At 44.8% G+C, this 23045-nt stretch overlaps 1 protein-coding gene across 1 annotated transcript in view; it reads left to right on the plus strand.

Moving 5' to 3' along the window:
* Window positions 1-4736: 4736 nt before the first annotated feature.
* The window catches only part of ENTPD1 (ectonucleoside triphosphate diphosphohydrolase 1), a 33646-nt gene continuing 15337 nt past the window's right edge, over window positions 4737-23045 (plus strand). Inside the window, exon 1 of the mRNA XM_081911483.1 lies at window positions 4737-4892. Coding sequence (XP_081767609.1) covers window positions 4775-4892 — 118 coding nt within the window. The 5' untranslated portion in view covers window positions 4737-4774. The remainder of the gene's footprint in view (window positions 4893-23045) is intronic.

Consider the following 23045-nt stretch of genomic DNA (forward strand, 5'->3'; position numbering starts at 1 on the left):
TGACCCGGAAGCTGTCTACGGACAATCGTCAGCTCCCTCGGCCTATAGAGCGATATGAGCGCCGCAACCCCAGAGTTGTCTGCAACTGGACCTAATGGTCAGGGGTACCTTTACCTTTACCTTTTAGTTTGGCCTCATACTGCATGACTGCCTTTTTATTAGTGAACTGGGAATGACATGGCCCACAAACTTTGCATTTGTCTCCTGGTACCATGCCCCTGCTCCTCCCCATTCCTTAGACTCCAGCCGTATTTCCTAAGTCAAAGTGTAAGAGAACAAAATTTAAAACAGGAAAGCGACTTTGAGGAGCTTTCCCAATGTTAGGAAAATATACATTACTTATACTTCCGCATTTTCCTCTTCTAACTAGAATAGTTTTTGAGGAACTACAGGACAGCATTGTTTCCTCGTGATGCCACGCAACTATAAGGATCAGAACTCCTGGCAGTTGCTTGCCAGCCCAAAGATGTGTAGCCACTTGTGCTTCAGCTCTCAAATGAGTATCTCCTTGTACTGGGATGGAAAATGACACTTCTCTTTTCTAAATAATAATAATAATAATAATAATAATAATAATAATAATAATGTTGAGAATTAGCACAAAAGAGCTGCTTCTGTAGCTCACATGGAAAAACATAGTATACTTGGGATTGCCAAAAATGCTTTTTACAATGTACGTCAGCAAAGACTCCTTAGTAAGCCTAGCAGTACCCAATATCAGGTGTATGAACTGTGCAGTACAAATAAAAGCAGCCACAGTTTTAACGGATAAAAAGCTAGCCATGCAGAAAAGCCCTAATTAGCCAGCTTCTTGCAAGCAGAAGCAGACGGCTTGTGGTTTAAAAACCCTGTGAGCAAATGAACAATTGACTGCATAACCTGTGGAAAAGGCTTAGCAAGCTGAGCAGTGTTCATTTTCTGCTTACCACATGTCCACAAATGAATGTCACCCATGCGACCTGAAGTGGAGCTGACTCATCACAACTCTACCCTCTCATGTGGGAAATAGCATATTCCCCCCCCCCCCATACACACACTTTTGTGCGCTCTGAACCTACAGTGGAATAAACCACTGTTTCCTGAGGCTAGAATGTCAATTGAATAGGACAGGGCATGTGACTCCTGTATTGTTATTTGTAAGAAGAGAATTTAAACTAAAGATGGTGATATCCAGCCATTCAGGACTATGTGAGATTTTAAAGAAGTGAAACTGAGGCAATGAGTAAGAAAATGACTGCCTGAATCACACATATTTTAGCTTAGCATTACCGGTATGTACATGAACCTTAGGCTTGTGTGTTCTCCCCTCTTCTGGGGTGGGCATAAGGAAAAATCGTAAGTTTTTCCTCTCATTTTCAACTAACTGTAGATGTGGTTTGTTGTGTGCAAGGTGCATAACTATGGTTAATCTTAACAATGTTTTAGGGAAGCCATTGACGTTGGATTGTTTATTTAAACCATAGTTAAAACTAACCACAATTTATCTGGGTTTGCCTATGACAAACCATAGCTAGCTGAAAATAGTAGCAAAACTCCTGAATCTTCTTATAGGAGGGCAGATCAGGAGCATGAGGCTCATTCATGGAATGCTAAATGCATGTACACTTTGTACACTAGATGTTACCCTCAATCTCTAAGCATCTCGTAGTTTATTTTCCTAAATTACTGCAATGACAACAACAAATCTTTATTACGGTTGTAGACCAGCATATAAAATACTGCACTTTGACGCAGTTTTCTCCTCAAGCCAGCTTCACTTATTTTACAATGTGTGGTGAATTCCAGGAGGAATTATACAGTGAAAATGTTTATTGGGGTAGTCATACATTCCAAATATCAGGTGGGGTATCACCCCACTTCCCATCCACCGCCACTGCCTGCCATCTTGTCCTAATTCTGTTGATTCAGAACTAAGACTGCCTTTTAAACCATGTTTGCTCAGAAGTATGTCCTATTGGATTCCATGGGGCTTCCAAGCAGCTCCCTCCCTCCATGCCTCTCTTGCCAATAACAACACCCCATTCTGCACAAGAGCACATCAGTTGCACCAGCCACTGCTCACCGGAGGAAAAAATAGATTGCTGGCATTTTAAAAGGTGGTAGTAGGTGAGTTGTCTGTCGGTCAAAAGAGGGGCTATAAATGCTAAGGATAAGTTTAAACTTTACTTCTGTTGTGTGTTCACTTAGACTTTTCTTCTCTTACCTGGGAGTAAATCCCATGGCTGCAGATGGCAGCCACAGAAAGATGGTTTCTAGTGGGGCAGAGTTGGAGGGACAAAAACTTCACCAATAGGAGGTGGGGTGGGTGGGTGGAAAGCTGGTGGGGATGGAACCACATCAAATCATAATGATGTGTACAACACTGTGCAAACTTGACTCAAAACACAGTTTTAGGACACACACACTGAAGCAAACACATTTTTAAAAACTCTTGACATTGGAAATTTCATGCTACTGATATATAGGGTTTGCAAAAATTAGTGGGTGTATATTTGAACCTCCCAGGACACACTATAGCTGAACTTAAAATGTTCATTGGGCAACAAAGGAACTTCAAAGGGAGACTGCAGTATGAAACTACTGAATTACAATCCATTGAGAAGTTCAGTGCTATCACTTGTGGAACAAATCAGGACAAAGGATTTAAAAAAAACAAAACAACCCTTGCAACATATGTTGATTAGCTTGCCAATGCCAGGACGTCTGTGTTGTCATCAACAACTGTTGATAATGTAATTATTGGCAGCTGTACCTTTTGGCATTTCTTTTCCTTCTGATCTCACTGTCTATGCACACACCCGATGCATAGACATACCTGCAACTCAGGAGATAAACGAATGTTTTTGATGAATATGCCATGAGACTCTTTGTAGTTACCCACAACCCCGCTCTGCATCTGATCCTATATTTCATTTCTATAGTGCCTTCCTGCACTATAGGCAATTTTTATCAAATGAAAATAAGGGTTTTGTTGTTGTTTTATTTTTTAAAAAGAATTATGGTGAATAACCCTCCATTTGATATAAACCAGGATGGAGGTGGTGTTCTGGATGGAAGGCCAATATCACTGAGCATAGACTACTCCGGCAGCTCTCCTAAGAGTGGAAGTAGGATTACCTTCTGTGTCTACCAGAGCCCACTTAAGATTCCTGCGTTTTTTCACCAACCTCATAGATGCCCCGAACACCTCATTGGCTAAACAAGCCTTTGTATCATTACAAAATAATACCATTTGGCATAAAAGCCTACTAGACATTCTATCTAGATACAACCTACCTGAGTTTAATACTCTCAAATTGTGGAGCCCTGATAAAGTTCAGGAATGGATCTTTGAAAAAGACGCCCTTTTGGACTCCACCAAGATAAAAAACTCTGGATTTTCCTACTGGTTCCCCCGAGTAAAAGCAGTCAAAATCTGTGCCAACTACTTGGTGGAGATCACTGATCCCACCCTTCGGAGAGCTTTCACTATGGCACGGTTTCAAACATTGCCAACTGCTTATCTGACCGGTAGATACACAAAAACCCCAGTAGAACATCGTTTATGTCCTTGCCTTATGAAAATTAAAGAGGATCTTACACATTACTTCCTCTATTGCCCCATTTACTCGGACTTTAGAGACGCATTGCTGCAAATTATACCCAACTCTATAACTAGTCCTGAAGATAGAGTAAAATTTTTGTTAGTTGATGCAAACCCACGCATTACCCATGTGGTAGCGGTCTTTGTGATGAAGGCCATGAAAGCCAGGGAAAGATTTATGGACGACAATGTAAAGACCCCTTCATTGGCTGTTTAACTCGCTGCTCGTTTTCCCTCCTTTTCTATTTTGTGGGAAGAAGGTTTTGTTGGCATAGTATGTAATGAATTTTAATATTTTAAACTATTGTAGTGTTGATTTTTGTGCACAGGCATGGTCCTACAATAAACGGATTTGTTCTTGACTACATTTATACGTTAATATTGTTTGTGAGCTTTGTTATTAGCAAATGTTACTTGTTAAGCAATTTCATTACGTAACTTGTTACTTGTTACCTTGCTATTTGTTACTTATTAAGTCCCCGGGGTGGGGGTGGGGGTGTTGTATCCTTAAAGGTGGGGGATAAATAACGGTAATAAATCGACGGCAATATTTATAAGCCTGGAACATGGGTGTAGCCAGGATTTATGTTAGGGGGGTGGGCAGGCTTCATATTGGAGGGGGGGACAGAACCTCAGTTAGTTAAGTATTTGTTATTAAGTTACTTGATCTGGGGGGGAGCTCTCCCCCTGCCCTCCTGCACCCCCCTTGGCTACACCCATAGCCTGGAAGCTAGCAGAATTGGGGGAGGCCAGGAGGCCTGGCCATGTACACGTCTCCCACTCCTGTACTGTCTCTTGAGTGCTAGGCAACTTCAGAGGCAGGAAAGCCATTGTTTTGTACACAGCAAAGTCACTGTTCTCCCGGCAAAGGACCGGCCACAGGGAGATAGATATGCATCTATCTGCCTCTGGTTTCAGCTCTCCAAGTTGGGGAGGCAAAGCGTGCTAGTATTTGGAGAAAAGGCACCTCAGCTGCCAACAAAAAAGGGGTGTGTGGCACTTGAGGCCCTGGGGGGCTAGAGCAGGCTGCAACCCTGAGATATCTAGTGTGTGTGTGTGTGTGTTTGTGTGTCTTAACTGTGTGTGAGTGCACAGCACAACACTGACCTGCTTCTAGGTTCCTTCTGAGTCATGCGGAGTTAAGCTAACCCCTCCCACCCACAGTGCTGGACCGTTAAATAGCCCCGCCGAATGTGCCCCTCGCAGAGCCAACCGAAGCTGAGCAAAGGAGGCTGGAGAGAGAGAGAGAGAGAGAGAGGGGAGAGCGGGAAGTGGGCACAGGAGGAGGCAGTGATGGACGAGCCAAAGGGTAAGGAACCAAAATAAGTCGCTCTGAATTGGAACAGGGGGAAGAAAAGAAGAAGAAGAAAGAAGCCAGGCACCCCCCCCTCCTTTCCCTCCCCCACCCCCTACTCTCCCCCAAAGGAAGAAACTGAAAGGCGGCGGGGGGGGGGGCGGCGAGAGAAGGATTTTCTTGCTGGCAGCTCTGCCGGGCTGTGATGTCAGCCTCGACACACTCAGACAAAAAAGTTTGAGGAATTCATGAATATTCATGCGGAGGGTATAGTCATTCGGATTTGCCATTCAGGAGGGAGCTGGTGGAAGCGTCTTCCTTCCGAATGTGTCTCCCAGCAAGCAGGGAGGGGGCGCAGGCTGCACAAGCTCCCCGGGGAACCCTGTCCCTTCTCGTCTGTGTGTGTTGCTTCCCGAGGTGATGAGTTCACCGTTAAGGAGATTTAGTTCAGTCCCTGAAACATGCAGGTTTTCTGCATTCCTTCCAGTCTGTAAAAGTGGCATGGTTTTTTTTCTGCTCCTAGTTTGCGCTGTGTGGGAAGCGAGAGATGAAAGTGTGTGTGTGTGTGTTTGTGTGTGTGTGTGTGTGTGTGTGTGTGTTTGTAGCACAGAGAGGGCGACCTTGCCTCGGGAGGTCAGGAACCAATGAAATGAACTCTGGCAATTGGGACATGTAAGGTGATGACATGGAGCAGGGTATCCCACGCAGGGTTGTTGTTATCCTCGATGAGAATGAAATAGATGGAGTAGATTCTACTTGTATGTATGACCATAACCTGGTAAGAGGGTGTGGGGAGGACACAGCGCTGCCTTGGGGTGTTTTTACTCAAGCAATTCAACTGTTCCTTGTTCAGCACGCCGGCTACTTTGTGTTATCTTTGGCACTCCATGTTGCATTAATCAAAATAACGTGTGACACAGATTCTGGGAGAGAGGCTCCAATGTGCTTTTATGTGTCTAGGGTTGCCACTCTAGGTGTCATTGCTGCATCCAAGAGGGAAGGATTGTAGCTTAGTGGTGAAACATATGCTCTGCATGCAAAAGGTCCTGGGTTCTGTTCTTTGCCTTTTCTGGTTATAGAGTCAGGGAGCATAGGGCAAGGGCATAGAATTGTAAAGTTGGAAGGGATACCCCAAGGATAATCTAGTCCAACCCCTTGCAATGCAGGAATCATGGCTAAGGAATCTTTGACAGATGGCCGTCCAAACTCTGTTTAAAAAGCTCCAGTGAAGTGTCCACAACCTTCCAAGGTGGCCTGTTCCACTATCAAACAGCTTTTACAACCGCAAAGTTATTCCTAATATTGAGTTGGAATCTCCTTTCTCGTAAATTGAATCCATTGGTTCAGGTCCTATCCTCCTGAAAACAAGCTTGCTCCACCATTCAGGTATCTGAAGATGGCTGTCATATCATCTCTCGTTCTTCTCTTCTCCAGGCTAAACATTGCCAATGACCTCAACTATTTCTCCGACGGCTTGGTTTCCAGACCCTTTGTCATGGGGAAAGCCTCTTTGCCTGGGACCCTGGAGACCTGCTGCCACTACCGGGCTAGTTCACCAAATTCTGATCTGGTGTACAGCAGTTTTCTACCTATGTGCACGTGCGCAGCAGGGGTCACCAATGTGGTGCCCTCCAGGTGTTCACCACATCTCCCATCATTCCTGACCATTGGCCAGGCTGGCTGAGGCTGGTGGGAGATGCAATCCACAACCTCTGCTGCTGCAGTCACGTGAGAAGAGAATGCAAAGCAGCTCAGGCTTTTCTGGCTTCACTGCTGTCAGAGCAAAGTGGCTTTTGTTTTGTTTTGCAAAAAGTGCTGGTGGAAAGCAGTGGCTGCATCAAGGGACAGGTGTGAGTTGTGGAGGAGCTGGAAAGCTGTGAAAGCAGAAATTGGTCCGCCGGTAGTAACAAATGTACACAATGACACTCTTCATAGGACTATAGAGCAGGCATTGGCAAACTCGGCCCTCCAGATGTTTTGGGACTACAACTCCCATCATCCCTAGCTAACAGGACCAGAGCAAATGGAATGTGAGAATTGTCTATAAGTTGCATTGTTGATAGCAGTAATTTTTTTCCCTGACAGAAGGCTGATTCTTCAGTCATGACTGTATTGGGGGTTTCTTCTGCTGGCAACTCAAGTTGGGCTGTTACAAAAATTTCAGTTACCTTTCCCACACATGATATGTTTTTCTTTGTTGACCAGAAAGTTGTGCCATTTGGCTTGCCTGCAGCAGACGCAGGAAAGCCTCTTCTCCTTTTTTGTGGTCTCCTGGCTCGTGGCCTTCCACTTCCCCTTGGGACAGGAAACGGAGGAGCCACGAGGGGAAGCTTTACTTCATGCTGATGGGGTTGCCCTCTTTAAACCCTCTCCACCAAGACTGATTAGTGCGGCAGAAAGGAAATCCAATTTGCCTGGAGTGACGCTGCCGCGGCTTCTCCCTCCCACTCTTTTCTCTCCACAGCAATCACCTTAGATAAGAAAAGGAGAAAGTCAATCTCCTCTTCCCAATATGTTGCTCAACAGGTACTTGTAATAGTCAGAAGTTGGTTTGAAGTATTCAGAAAACGAGTGCTCATGTATTTGAGGAACATACTTTGCTAACCTCTTCCTGTAGGTTCTGGGGAAGAGTCTTAACTTCTATGAAATCGCCCTTTGAGTGATTACCTCTGTGTGATGCGGTAACCAGAGGATAACTGCTGTAAGACTGACAAAGAAGTTTGAGACGGGTGTGAGGTTCTGTTGATGAAATCACATCAGCTTTATCTGCCTGTTCCTGGATCAACTGGCCCCCTGATGGGGTGTGGGCCCCTTTGCAGATGCCTGGCAATGCCAACCCTTGACAGCAACCCTACCAGTTATGCCCATTATTCCTCCTCCAGAGGACGCTGCATCTAGAGACTGAGACTCTGAGCAGCTGGGAAATGCATGTAGGAAAATAGTGTTGATGTGCTTAGTGCAAACCATGGTTCCTTTTAATGTATGGTTCAAATCTGAGATTTAAAGCACAGTGCTTCCTCTAAAGAATCCCAGAAACTGTAGTTTGTTAAGGGTGTGTCAAGATGCTGTCAGTGGCTCCAGTGGCTCCCGGCCCAGAAAGTATAAAGACAAGGAAAAGTTTCTTACAGTACTTTTTTATTTCAGTCTTTACATAGAGAGGCTATAGAACCCAGCCTCTTGGATAATGGCATTGTCCTGAGTGAATCTCCACACCCCCCGTCTCTCCCGCTTCCTCATTCATCATCATCATCACCGCCTCTATGTTTGCTGCTAAGTGCCCTCTGTCTTCGAGCTCTTTGCTCTCCTACTTTTAAGGCTCGCCAGGTTCTGGAAGATGGAGGGTCTGGAAAGCTTTCTAATGACAACGTGTCAGCCAGCTGTTGCTCTGGCTCTCCCATGATTTCCCCACTTTTCTCCTCATCTGCCTCTGAGCTGTGTAGTGGTTAAGAGCGGTAGACTTGTAATCTGGGGAACCGGGTTCGCGTCTCCGCTCCTCCACATGCAGCTGCTGGGTGACCTTGGGCCAGTCACACTTCTTTGAAGTCTCTCAGCCTTACTCACCTCACAGAGTGTTTGTTGTGGGGGAGGAAGGGAAAGGAGAATGTTAGCTGCTTTGAGACTCCTTCGGGTAGTGATGAAGCAGGATATCAAATCCAAACTCTTCTCTTCTTCTTCCCTGAAAGGGTCAAGATAGGGAGGTGATCTCCCTCATTCCTCCTCTTCTCAGGGTGCTGGGAATTGTAGCTCTGTGAGGAGTAAGCAAGAGTTCCTAGGATTATTTAGGGAAAGCCATGACCCTTAAAGTTGAATAAATGTGCTTTAAATGTATGTTGTTACTGTGACCTTTCTTCACCATAATGGTCGTGCAATACCAACTGTACAGTGAAAGATGCCCAATTGGGCTTCTGACAAATCAGTGAGGGAAAGACCCAGGACCTAAAGCAAGATAAATCTGAGGACAGAATCACAGAGCAGGAGGGGATCTTGTCGGCTACCTGGTTCAACTAGTTGGATGCAGAAAGTGCAGCTCTAGAGCATCACCAACAAATGCTTGGCCAGCCTCTGCCTGAGGATTTCAGTGCAGTTAGGTGAAATGATGGTGGGCTTAAGGGAGGCTTCACCTCCTTGCTTGCTTAGAACAGGGAACAAGCAAACCTTAGAACCTCTTGTCTACAGCAGGGATCTGTCAGGTCTTGTCACATTATCTGTTTTACCATGCTGGTTTCTAGAGACTTCCTGAAAGTCTGGCTTGTAAATCCCCTATCTCTTTCCTTCGGTCAGCTCTTAATGATGATGATGAACAGATAGGTAAAAGTCTTGTCAGATAAAATTTCCAGTACTACTATGTTAATAACAAGTCTTGTTACTGAGTTTTCAGACCCTGCATTTAGGTCCCACTTGAGTTTGAACCCTGTCAGGTCTGGAGATGGGGAAAAGGAAAACTCACCATCAAGTTGTTGCAATTGCATGCAACTATTCTTGGTCACCACTGCAGAGCATCAGAGAAGGGCAGGAGAAGTATCTGCCTCAACTGGTTGCTGCTTTCAGGAGGAAAGCAAAGAGGGCTAGATCCTGTTGGAGTGGTGTCTTCAACATAACTGTGCCTGCCGGAGTCATACTGTGCCTGTAGGAGATGCAAATTGTGTGTTCCTGGGTGGTCTCCACAAGATGCATCTTTGTGGACAGTACTTACTCCAGACACCAAGCAGAGAGTGTCTCGTAGTATGTGCTGAAGTCAAAACTGCCTTCTTTCTCCACATGGATATGAAAGATGCATTTCTAGAGAGCAAGAAACTCCCCATAGCACTGAACAGCAGAACTCAAATATGCTAAGTGTTTGGCAAACCAATTCCCTAATTGCTTGTGTCTGACTAGATGTTACATAGTCATCATGCAAGTGTTTACTGCATAGTCTGCTTCCCAGGTTAGACAACCCACAAAATTGTTATCTTGTTCTCATCAAGTCCTTTGCAAGAACCCAAACAGATTGGAGGTTGGAAGAGGCTGATAAAGTCGTGATGATGCTTCTCTTATATAAAAAAAATTCTTTCCCATGTTGGAATAAACAACAGAGGCTGTTATTCATGATCATTATCCAAATGACAGGCTGTCAAATGTCTCGTTTTCAAGCAGAAGGCAGAGAGAAATGAGAAGGAGAGGAGACACTGAGCTAAATTCAAACGCTTTTTAAAAACCCTGTATATCCCTCCCCCCAGCTTTTCAGAATGATAAGCCCACAAAATATCATGAGTGGAAGGAACGCACCACCATTTTCCAAAACCCCTTCAGCAGTATGCAATATATATATATATATTTCACATTATTTTCAATTTCTGCAATGTGAAGCGCAGCTGGAAAAATTTAGCATTCATTTGTCTTTTATGAGGAAGGAGCTGACAAGAACTTTGCCATGCTTCTTAGCATACTTCAGGAACATTTCATAACAACATTGAAATGTAATGGAAATGTTGGCCGGGTTCTTAAAAGAGCCGACATTGTGTCCTATTACAGTACAAAACAGTATGGTAAATAAACCCACAAAAGTTATTAGCTTGCAAAGTTTTATAGTGGCCCACTATGAGGCCAGCAGCGTGCATTTTCACATCACATAACGCATTGCGTAACTATGGTGTTCACTCACTCAAGAGGCAGGAATGGCCACCAACTTGCTTAGCATTAAAAGAGGATTAGACAAATTCATGGGGCAATCAACAGCAAAACCTGATGACTATGTTCTTCCTCCAGTGTCAGAGAGTGTAGGCTTCTGAATAGTTCAGGATCATTCTGCCCCACCCTCTGCTAGTCCATGGCATGTTCCTTTCTCTGTAGGTAGAACAGAAACCAAGCAGGCTGGAGAAGGAAGGATGGCACAGTGTTTCCCACCTGTGGGATTTCTCTCTCCCACCTGCATGGAAATCCTGAACTCCTTTGACTGCCAGGCAAGATTTTAAATACAAAGCTGTTTATAAAACATGATATTGGTTGGTCTTTAGCATTTTCAGAGAATCTGCCAGCAACATGTGACCAATGTTTAGAAATGGCTGGGTGCAAAGCGACCCTGTAACCTGAACTATCTGAAAGTGAGCTGTTTGGAAAGCATATGTCCAGAGGCAGTGCAGAGAAAGAGATCTTTGTTGATGCTCAGATCTTTGAAGGTGTGCCTCCTCTTCCTCCATTCCCTGGAGGATAGGATTCTGATTCACTCTCTACAGTCGGTTACAGCACACCACCGCCGGTCTGTAAACCTCATCCAAGGAGCATACGCATCTTGCATGACATAGGCTTATATCACCCTGTCCTCATGTCTAAAGAATTTAGAACACACATGTGGGGATTTTGATGATGGGGCCTGTGATGAAATGGCACACTGCACAAAACTCTGTGTAAACAGCCAGGGCTAACACCAAAGTAAGGAAAGGCATATTGCTAACCCATGTCTTCTCAGGAGTCTCAGGAGGACTCAAGATGCAAATACTCAACAGGAGCCTCAGCTCCATACATGCCATGGGTGACTACAGGGCAGGGCACCCGGGAACCGAATTCTGTGGGGTGCCAAATGTATACCTACTGTATACCGGTCCCTCTCAATCGGTGGCAGTGAAAATGGAGTGAAAGAGCCCCCGCCCTCTGTTACTCCATAGCGTCAAATATAGTTGGCCCCCCTAAAAAAAAGGTCAACAACTTTTGCTTCCCCCCTCCCAAAAAAAGCTCAATAAAAGTTAATTTGGTGGTGGCTAAACTAAATTTGGGGGTGCTGGGCAGATCTACACACCCCAGTGGTGCATATGCTAAAGACAGCCCAGGGTGACTATATTATCTAATACCGAAGAAGGACTTTGTAGCGCCAGAGACAGGGGACCTGAGTTGGTGACACACACAAAATAGAAAGCAGTACTTATTCACCCCTTACTGAGAATCTAGGCACAGGAACTATCTGTTGCATCTGCTGACCACTGCTGGTCATTGTAAGTTCCTGCGGTTGCATATACTGTACACACCAGACATTTAATGTACTTGACTTCCTCCCAAAGAAACCTGCGAACTGTAGTTTACCCTCACTGAGCTACAATACCCAGCATCCTTAACAAACCAAAGTTCCCATTATTCTTTGGGGGAAGTCATGTGCCTTAAATGTATGGTGTGGCTCTGCAGGGAGTCCAGCAGCTCTCCTTGAGGGGCAGCAGCAAGGCCTGCAACACAGACAGCAGCATCAATGCCCAACCTGAAGCCAGCTGTTCCTCTGTGGCACAGTGGTTTAGAGCACCATTGCTGTTTTTGCCCAAGGGGTGTTCAAATGAATGTCCCACTTACATGGAGGCCACATCCACACCATACATTTAAAGCTCTATTTTACCACACTTTGGCTTTCACCAACAAACCCTGGAAACTGTGGATGTGAGTTGCTAAGAGACTCCATCCCTGCCACAAAGCGGCATTTCCTAGAGTTCCCTGGGAAGAAGGAGTGATTGTTAAACCACCCTTGAGAATTGTAGCTCCATAAACTGCAGTTCCCAGGATCCTCTGCGGAGAAGCCATGGCTGTTAAAGTGGTATCATAGAGTTTATATTGCCTGTTGTGGGTGTGGCCTCAGAGGGGGAGCAGGGTCATGCCCCCCAGCTGTGCGTTTGGTGAGGATGAGAAAGGGCGCTTCTTGCACACTGACAAGCCTCTGTTGGCACACACATAGGACCTATGCTCATACTTGTTCAACTTGTGTCCTTTGAGGGTCACCGCTGGTGTGTGGTGGAGCTAGCCTGTGCAGTTTAACTGAACCCCCTTTCCTGATAAATACTTCCTCTTGAAGGACCTGAAGTGTTGGAACAATTGGGAACACATCTTTGCTCCTCCTCTTCTTCTTCTTCTTCTTCTTCTTCTTCTTCTTCTTCTTCTTCTTCTTCTTCTTCTTCTTCTTCGGTTTATCACCTCCTCCCATCTTTCTGGGCTTCAGATTAGCTGCCAGCCTCACCAAGGTGATTATCAGAAGCAGGTTCCTCACAACTAACAATTCTGAGAGCCTGGGAGTTGTACCTGCCAACATTAGCATGTGGTGTGCTTAACACAATGAACCATATGCCCTAAGAATAATTGTGAGCAAAATCAAACAAGTCAATGATATTGCAAATAGAATTGCTTTCAAACATTATCATAGACTGGAACAGTCTATCCTCTGTGGGTAAATATACTAAATAATGCTCCTTATGGGAGTAATCCATCTCTGAGCTCTTTGTTCTTGTCCTAAAAGGAACCTTTTAAATGAAAACAATACCATGCCTTTCCTGAGAACTAACATTCAAAAACCGCCTGGGGGCTGAACAGAGAAATATCTTGGCCCTTTTTAACTGTCCACCACATGTTGTTATTATTTTTATTATTATTACAAATGATTTTGTACTGCTACGGAGTGGGCCTCGTTGTACATGAAAAGATTAAAATGCTTGCAGTGTTAACTCCTTGTTTTTGTTTATATTTAAAGTAACCTTTAGCTTAATGCTGCAAGAACTGCCAGCTTAAATAACTCAGCTATTGTTGCAATAATCCGGACAAGCTTTGTTCTTCTTACGGTGTCTAATGACCACCTTTCAGTCTCCAGGAAGCTTCCGCTGCTCCTCTCCAGTGGCTGAGCTGAAACTAGGGTATTTTGCAATGGTGTTTTGAAGTTTGTTAAATTCTGAAACTCCACCTCTAAGCGGTGCTGTAATTTGAATTGTGAAGGAGTACTTGCAGATTTTAGGAGTACTGAAGTTTGCGCTCATAACTAAAAACATCTGTATGCTTGGCACCCCTACAGGAAAATACCATCAGTTATTAGAATCAGTGCTACCTTGGACATAGAAGCTATCTACGTAGACCCATTCCTAAAGCCACTAACTTACAAATGGTGCAGGAAGCCCCTATTCCCAACCAATAACTTGTCCCTCCTCTGCCCCCTTCCAGCAGGAGTATCATAAAAATCCTGCAGAGACTGCCCCTTCATTTTTACAACACATCCATTCACACCAAGTTTTTATTCTGTTGTCTTATCCTTTAAAATATCTTAAATGCAGTCACACCACATTGTTCTCAGCCTCCCTGAGTGTGGGAAGAGTAGGATACAAATTAATAAATGAAATAAGGCACCATTGCAGAGCTGCATACTGCCTATATTCTAGTATGCACACTTGGCATTGCAGAAGTGGAAGCTGGTGCTCACTGGTGCCACAGAGCTTGCCCCATTTTAGCTTTGGAAGCAGCTTGCAGAGTGAGACAAGCTTGCTGACAGTTTGATGGGTAGCTCTTAATTTGAAAAAAGAGACACAGCATGAGTATTGTTATTTGGGACATTTAGAACCAAATATGAAAAATGCACAGCAAACAAAAGCTATGGAAGTTTAGCATCTGGTGTCATATGTTAGGAACACTTTGGTCAGTATTTAAAACTGCTTATATACCACAAACCAATAAGGTGGTTTGGATTTAGGCCAGTTTAGCCCTTTGTTCTTGATTGTATTCGAGTCTTGGCACTCTAGTACAGTGCATCTGCAACAGCCCAACTGGACGCCTTCATCTGCCCCAGCTGCAACAAAACATGTCTCTCCCGTATCGGTCTTGACATCCAACAGCTTGACCTCACAAACACACACGCACCAAGGGGCAGTCCTCCATTGTCTCCTGAGACAGAAGGATGTCAACAAAGGATTTTCCTTTGAGTCTGTGGCGGTAGCAGAAAAGACTACCACCACAGAATCAAAAGAAAATCCCCCAGACAAATTAGTCCACATTACCTCCTGCAAAATATAACTCTGTGTAAAATGATGTAAAGAAAATAGTTTTGATGCGGAAGTTCTGCCATTTTTCCAATGTGATGCTACTAACACTGTCGTTTTCTCTGAAACAGATTACACCAGTACCCGGCAATTTTCAAATAAATTGTGTTGGCCCCCATCCCTCCAAACTTGAACTGACCCTGAGAATGACAAATTAAGCAAATTAACTGATTTAATCTCCTGCCTTCCTATAAGTTACAGCAGTTATTGCTGGAAATCATCCTCTAAGGAGACAATTGGAAGAGGATGTATGAATGAGTGAGTGAGTGAGTGGAGGCAATGAACTCAGATCACCCATGCAGTGCAGACACACTGATTATTTCCAGCCCTTTCTACTCCTGTCCCAACAGCTGTAGCTGATTATACTAAGTCCCATTTCCTCACCAGACAGGAACACAGTTACATAAAGCTGCTATGTAGGCAGCAGCATCTTAATCTCTTTGATGCCCCTAATAAGGTAAGTATGCTTGGTCCAAATGTGTGTACAGAATTTCTGTTTTGGGCAATCACATTCCTGAGCTTTTAAGAAGAACTAGAGGTGCTTCTTGGAGAAAGGTCAATGGGGGAAAAAAACCCCTTTCTGCTTTCTTCACAGAAGAAGCAGTGTTTGCTTTTCATTTTTTTAACGTTTGCCATCCTTTGATCAAAGATCAGTTTGTTAGGTGGCCTGCATGAGGCCCAGGAAAAGGTGAATCGGCTGTCCTAGATAAATGCAGAAACAACTTTTTGCACGTGTCATCTCTGTTATCTTGCTGTACCAGAGGGAGCACGCTACTGACTCTGATGTTGCTGCCCCATTTGCCTTCCTTCTGTAACCTCTGATGCTACCTTATGATGTATAGAAGAGGTGCACCTGGTGCTTGCTCATGTAGGAATGAGAGCACGCTTTCCTCTGAACTTCAGCATCAGGAAGGTGCTGTTTTAAGTGGTGTTGATTATCAATAAGGATCAGGCAGCAGTATTTAAAAACAAGGAACGTTATTTAAACAAGCTTTCTTTAACTCCTAAACTGTCTCTGACCCCCCTCCTCTCTTTCTATACTTTCTGGGCTGAAACACTTTCTGGTAGCTGCTCCTGTGCCTTCCGTCTGTGTCACTACATTTCTCTCCCTGACTGCTGCCCTAACCCTCTTACTTAGTTCCACACACTTTGATACAGGTGCAATCCAACTTGGAATGCTGTATACAGCTCTGGTTGCCTCACCTCAAGAAGGATGATGGAGCCAGTGTGGTGTAGTGGTTAAGAGCGGTAGACTTGTAATCTGGTGAACCGGGTTCGCGTCTCCGCTCCTCCACATGCAGCTGCTGAGTGACCTTGGGCTAGTCACACTTCTCTGAAGTCTCTCAGCCCCACTCACCTCACAGAGTGTTTGTTGTGGGGGAGGAAGGGAAAGGAGAATGTTAGCTGCTTTGAGACTCCTTTGGGTAGTGATAAAGCGGGATATCAAATCCAAACTCTTCTCTTCTTCAATGGGAAGGAGTAACGTTGCAGCCTTTGGGGCTTTTTTGTTTAGAGCAGGGTTTCCCTAGCTTGCATCTCCAGCTGTGTCTGGATTACAATTTCCATCATCCCTGACCTCGGATCCTGCTAAATAGGGATGATGGAAGTTGTAGTCCCAAAACAGCTGGCGACCCAAGTTTGAGAAACCCTGCTCTAAACTAAACACCACTGGCATGAAGCCCTCATAATGTTGCCCAGAAGGGAGTCCAAGCCTTGGTCTGAGAGAGTCCCACCACCACCATCAGTGTAAGGGGAGAGAAGTTTGTCATCTTCTCCATGTGCCCCGAACTGGTTCAGCCCCCTCCAATCAGCATGGCCAATTGTCAGGGGTGATGGGCGTTGTAGTCCAGCAACATCTGGAAGGCGCCACGTTGACTGCCTCTGCTGTAAAGCTTTTAAAGCAATGTGTAGTTTGGTCCTCAGAAACTCTGTCATGTGTGCAGAACTTTGACTCCTGTGTGCCTTTTAGAATCCTGGCTTAAGATTTCCAACTTCCCTCCTTTGTAGTGCTACCCTGGCAACTTTCCATTTTCTCGACCTTGTCCTATTGACAAGGCCCCCTTCACATGGAAGATAAGAAATGAGTAAGAACTGGGCAAAACAAAACAAAGCATCATGTTTCCAAAAAATACAACTGCCTTCCTACCCCCCCCACCTTGTTGTGAACAACGATGGAATTTACTGCCAAGGGAAATGGATGGATTGGGGGGGGGGAATGTCCAGAAGGGTTTGTGGAGGACAGAAAGGTCAACTAACAAGAGTTTCCAACATAATATTTTGAACAAATGTTCCCCACCCCATGTGGAAAGTGTTAAGTCGGGACTCTCGTTCCTTGGGACTCTCGTTCCTATGGTAACTTTTGGTCTGTTTCCACAGATACCACATGTGCGACATCTGTGGAGAGGGGAATCAGAATGACATCCGTGTGGGTGGGAGAGTTATTAGCACAGGGATGTGGAACCTGGTGTCCCCCAGATGTTGTTCGACTACAGTCCCCATCACCCCTGATCATTGACCATGTAGGCTGGTGCCGATGGGCCTTGGAGTCCGACTCCATATGGAGGATCACAGTTTCCCCACCCCTGCTTTAGGGATATAATCCTATGTACACTTTGCTGGGAGTAAGCCCCGTAACACATAGTGATCAGCAGCAATAAGAATACTCTTATTAGCGACGAAGCCTGTTGCATATTTACTTGGCTTAAACCAAGGGTAACCACTCAGGTGCCCTCAAAATGTTGCTGTTCTCATCACCCTAAATCATGGACTATGCTGGCTGAGTCTGGTGAGCATTGTAGCCCAAAATCTGGAGGGCACCACATTGGCTAGCCCTAGCTTCCCCAACCCGGTGCATACCAGATGTTTTGAACTGCGGTTCCCATCAGCACCAGCTGGCCTCGCCCAATGGTCAAGGACGACAGGGAGTTATAGTTCAGAACACCCAAATGGCACACCAGGGTGGAGGAAGTCTGCCTTAAAGCAAAGCTGGGCAGATTTCTGACTTCTCAGATCCAGTTTGCTTTTTTACTTGAACCCCATGATTTACCAAATAGAACCAAGTGCTAATGACATACAGAAAGAATGAAAGATCAATAGGACCAGTGGTGGCTAGTGTCCATTGAGACTGGTAGGGCAGAAGGCAGGAAGTCAACAGTAGGTAGAGTCAGAGCCAATGGCAGGTGCAATCACAGCCAAGGACAGGCAGAGCAAATCTCATTCTAGTTTTGCTGTAGATGAGTTCTACAACAGTGAGAATGAGGAGTAGGAAGCCAAGAGGCCGTGTCGCTCCCTGGAGAGTTTATAAGAGGGCAGGTAGGTGGGGACTGGACGGTGGCAGGATGGGGTTTCACCGCTCCAGTTGCCCTATTGAACTGTCGTAGATCTTCATCTACTTTCTGCCTGCCACTGTCTTAAAGCACTTAGTCTGTTTCTTATTGGAACTGAAATACTGCACTGGCCATTATTATTTTGGGGTTGGAAAGCCAGTTCTAGGAATGTGATGAGCGCAGGCACTGCCTTTGTTCCCTCCTTCTCAGAATTGGAAGTCTGCCCACATGAATTAGCCAGAAATCCTGGCTGAGACTGGAATCTTACCTTATCAGTCTAGTCTAGTGTAGTGAAGTCACATAATAAGTTGGTTTAAAAAAATAAATAAATAAACAGCAACCTTCCCAAACCTCCCTTACTCCAAAAGTTCCCTTTGTGTGACCTTCCTATCGTAATCAGAGCAGGGGAGTTACTGGCAGCAGCAGAGCTTTGAAACGCCTCATTCCTTAATTTGTGTGGCAGTTTGTTTGAATGTTAGAGATACTCAAAGAAGCAGGAACAGCCCACTGAAAAAACTATTATAATTCTGTGTCTTACTTCACTGTGGAAACTTTCACAGACTATGGACTTGCAATAAAATAGTGTGTCTGTGAAAGTATCCCACTATGTAACCAAGATTGCAGGAGACACAGATTTATGGCCTTGCGACAATGTGTGTTTTCAAAGAAGAGGCACTGTTTGAAATTAAATTAATCAGAACAAATGGTGTTACGGCCAGGAAAGCTTGTATATTCTCGAGCTGAAATATTAACAATGGTAAATACAGTCAATCAGCAGTGCGCTTTTATTTTCAGAATAAGACTAGTTTCCCAAAAAGAACTTTTCAGGGAGAAAAAAATAGGCAGTAGATTTAGATTGTGTGTGGATTATGTAGCAAAACCAAGTACCTCATTCTCCATTGATTCAAGAGCAAAATGCTGGGCTTATGTTGTCTGTGTCTCTCAATAATCTTACATAACTGGGTGTAGACTAGGAAGAAATCCCATCTTGTCCAAAGCTCTTTGAAAGAAAGGTGGGGTATAAATCTGACAAACAAGTCATTTGTTAATATGAGTTCTCCAAACTCTAGGACTTCTGGTCTCTTTTCAAAACACCATCACTGCACCTGCTACTTGTGGACAACAAATGGGTCTCTGTGTAAGAGCTCATTCACAAAAAAGGAAAATCCATTTCATTTGGCAACCTTTTCTCAAGATCTTCTCCCCCCCCCCCCCACACACACTTGAGCTGCTGTGATGTGGGGCTTCCTTCCACACTTGTATAAGGACTTTCATCTGGTGCTCTACAATAGGCTCTTGTCCTTGGTTCCGCACCCCCTACCACTTCTTGTTTAAAAATACTTCAGAACTTTTTGTTCATGATTGTTTGGAATGGAAATATGAGCAATATGGAGCACAGAGCAGGATATTCATGCTGAACAACATCCACTGACCTCCTAAGTTTCTAGGAAGTCCCACTATGGAAGCTGACCTCTTGGAGATCAATCTAGGCTTTAAAGAGCAAAGTCCACAGAGAAGAAAGGCAGACTGGGGTGCGGCTGGTTTCATTCCAGCCTGAGGGTTTGGAGCTTCAGTTGGGGCTGCTGGGCTGGGTTCTTCCCGTTAAAAGCCAATAAAGCCCAAATTCTTAAACTGGAAATCTATTTTTTTGATGGACAGGCTGCCTAAGAGATTGCCTGGACTATACCACACACATGGAAAATTGATCATCTGAATAATTTGTCATGGTAGGACAAATCAGGTTTTTGCTTGCTTTTTCTTAAGCCACTTTAGGAAGGCTTGTGATAGTAGGCAAAAACACTCCTGGGACTTCTTTTTTAAAAAATCAGTAACCCTTTCCATTTACATTTTTCCATTGGCACACCTGTGTAGGAAAAAAAAAGGTGAAATTGACAAGTGTATTGAAAGGCATTTTGTCTCAATAGCCATAACTTACCATGGCTGCCAAGTGACCATTTTATTGCAGTGCAGTGCAGTGTATTCATAGGAGTTGTGCTATTCACTTCAAACACATTATCACAGAGGCTATCCAGAGTTTTTCACCATTTGTTATGCAACTTGTTTTTTAAAAGGAGAAAAGTGGAGTTAGGAACCAGAGAAGAGCAGGTAGCAGTACTCTAGGCAAGTGGAAACCATGGTGTGTACTAGAGCTTTTGCCAAGGGACCAGAGAGGAAGGATATTATGTATATATTCTACAAAATTGCACATAAAATGTGTACAGGAGAAATTCACACATCAAAAAAGCTGATGAATTGTCATGACTTTTTAGAAAATTGCGAACTGATGTGGAAATGTGGAAAACTGAACTTAAGACTGGAAAAATGAAAAACTGAGAGAAATCATAAATGACATTTGCTGGACTACTTGGGTCTTTGGTCTGTTCCAGTAAGATTCTTCTTACACCAAGAAGAGATTCTTGGGGGATCCTAACATTAAGATGGGAAGTAGGGGAAGAACTTCCATTTATGGAAACATTATTTTATGTACACATAATTCCTTTTCCTCTTCCAGGTTCTTACCTAGGACTATTTGCTCAGGCTTTCCATGACCAAGAGAGACAAGTAACAATGCAGAACTGCTGGCTCTGAACCCTTGCTTCAAAACATAAGAACATGGAAAATGAATTAACTTGAGAGTGAGATAAATGATTGTTGGATTGTGTGGCCTCTGCAAGAGTGTGTAGAACTGCATAGGCAGCTTTGCCCTTAGAAACTGCTAGATCCAATAGGTTTCCAGACCACTCTGGTGGCATTTTGGAGAAGTTGGCAACTCTCCTCTTGGAATACCCAAATGACTCAGGTGGTTGACATGGTTGCCCCGGAAAGCTCTCTCCTATTGGTTCAGGGCAGCTCCCTGGTTCTCCAGGAATCTGCTAGAAATGAAACTGTTGTAACAATGACTACAGGGCTGATGGCAAAACAGCCAAAACAAAACTGACCAAACACTACTTGAGAGTCCATTTGAAAGCCTGTTCCATGATAGCATAGGCAGCAATTAAATCTTAGCTTTTCCACCAGCTTTGCATCTGTACACTGCTACCCAGCACAACTATTTCAGATTGTCAAAAAGGCCTGCTCAGCTTTTTGCTGTTAAGAACCATCGAAACACACAGTAGCCCACAACAAGCCTTAATTGCACTACAGACAAAGTTGCTCACATCCTCTCAAGGCTTTGTACTGGTGATCCCCTTGGCCTCTGCAAGAGTGGATCTACACGCAGGAAAAAAACATGGTATAAATAAGTCAGAAATTACCATTTTTTCCTGTGCATAACATGCCCCCGTGTATAAGACATCCCCTATTTTTTGGGATTCTAAATTAAGGAAATGGGGGAAGATTGGCCAGAGTTCTTAAGCTTTTTTGGGGGGGAGGGTGCCGACAATCGCTCACCCGCCTGACCACCCCTGCCATTCTCACAACTCGACGAAGCCACCGATCTGCCCGTTAGCCACCAACAACCGCCAATCGCATGCACACTTGCTACAGCAGCAGGCATTGCTGCAGCAAACAATCACCCACCCAAATGCCGCTTAAAATCTGCTGCTCATGGCTAACACCAATAACACGTCCCCCTATGCACTATCCATGTATAGGACGACCCCCAATTTTAACAGTTCTTTATAATAAATAAACCTCGTCTTATTCACGGGAAAATACGGGAAATTGTTATAACAATAGAAAATAAACACTACGCAAAAATCTATGCCATACATAGCCCAAGTAGATCACTGTGAATATGTTTTGTCTGTGGTTGCCCTTGAGTGCGATTCAAGCCAAAGGACATGTTAAGCTATTCATGCTGCTGCTTCTTTTAAGTGTGCTTATGCTGGTCTCTTTTACTTTGAAGCAAAAGCAACCAAGGGTGAGGGGCAAACTGGGGCAGGGATCAGTGTCCTGTGTTGGTTCTTGCTGAAAATTGCCCTTCCCCAGTTGCTATTGGCTCTCTGCAAAGCGCTATTTACTTTATGCTCTGTAAATTTGTCCTTTTAAAAAAAATATGCTATCACCACATCTTGCATCAGTGAATTCCATTGCTAAAAGGTTTCTATATCAAAGCAGTAGAAGTATCGGTGGGATTCTGCAGGCTTCAAAGTTGACAAGGGTTCTGCCACTTCCATTGTCAAAGTCAGTTGTGCTCCGTTATCTTTTCCCATGTGACATGCCAGCCGCAAGACATATGTCAAATGCATCTGGCTGTCAACACCATCTAAGAAACCCTGAGGCTAACCATTTCATTTTCCTGAATGGGCCACTCACAACGGAACCAGGGGGATGGAGAATGTCATTGATTAAGCCCATGTTATGAAAATTGGGAGATCCCTGGCAGTGGAGCAGTTATGTAAATAATTGATCTTTCTAGGAGGGGGTTCTTAAAATGGCATTTGGGTATTACTATCCTTTTCTCAAAATGTGGGAAGCCTCTTGCATTTGGGGACAGTGGCGTAGCGTGGGTTGTCAGCACCCGGGGCAAGGAAAGTAATTTGCACCCCCTAACCCGTGGATTTGCGCCCCCAACCCGTGGATTTGCGCCCCCTAACCCTAACCCCCAGATGTTGCGCCTGGTGCGGCCGGCCCCCCCTGCACCCCCCACGCTACGCCACTGATTTGGGGACCCTTTTGCTGATTCTGCTGTGTGGGGTCCGGGGCCTCTGCCCCAAAGTCCTGCCCTGATGTTATCTCTGCTGCCAGGGTTGCTGCCTGCTGCCATTGCTCCAGCTTTGTGTCAGCAGGACTTGGGGGGACGCAGCTGGGAGCTGCTGTCTGCACTGTTGGAGTAAGGACCGAGTCTGTGGGACTGTCTCCAGATGGAAGGAATGCGCTTGGTGCTGATGTGGTGAATGGGGGGATTGTCAGGCCGAGCTGGCTGGGTCACAGGGAATTCCTGTCTGTAACCTTCCCCGACGACATTTTGCCAGAAATAAACCCTCGATTTGCTGCCAACACAAACAGAAAAGCTGGGATTCCACGCTGAGCACAAAGCCCCTGTGTGCTCACTTCCGGGCGGTGTGATGCTCTGTGGGAAAGGGGACTGGGATGCG

The sequence above is a fragment of the Podarcis melisellensis genome (assembly GCF_964234715.1).
Source record: "Podarcis melisellensis genome assembly, chromosome: 5".
Taxonomy (NCBI): Eukaryota; Metazoa; Chordata; class Lepidosauria; order Squamata; family Lacertidae; genus Podarcis; species Podarcis melisellensis.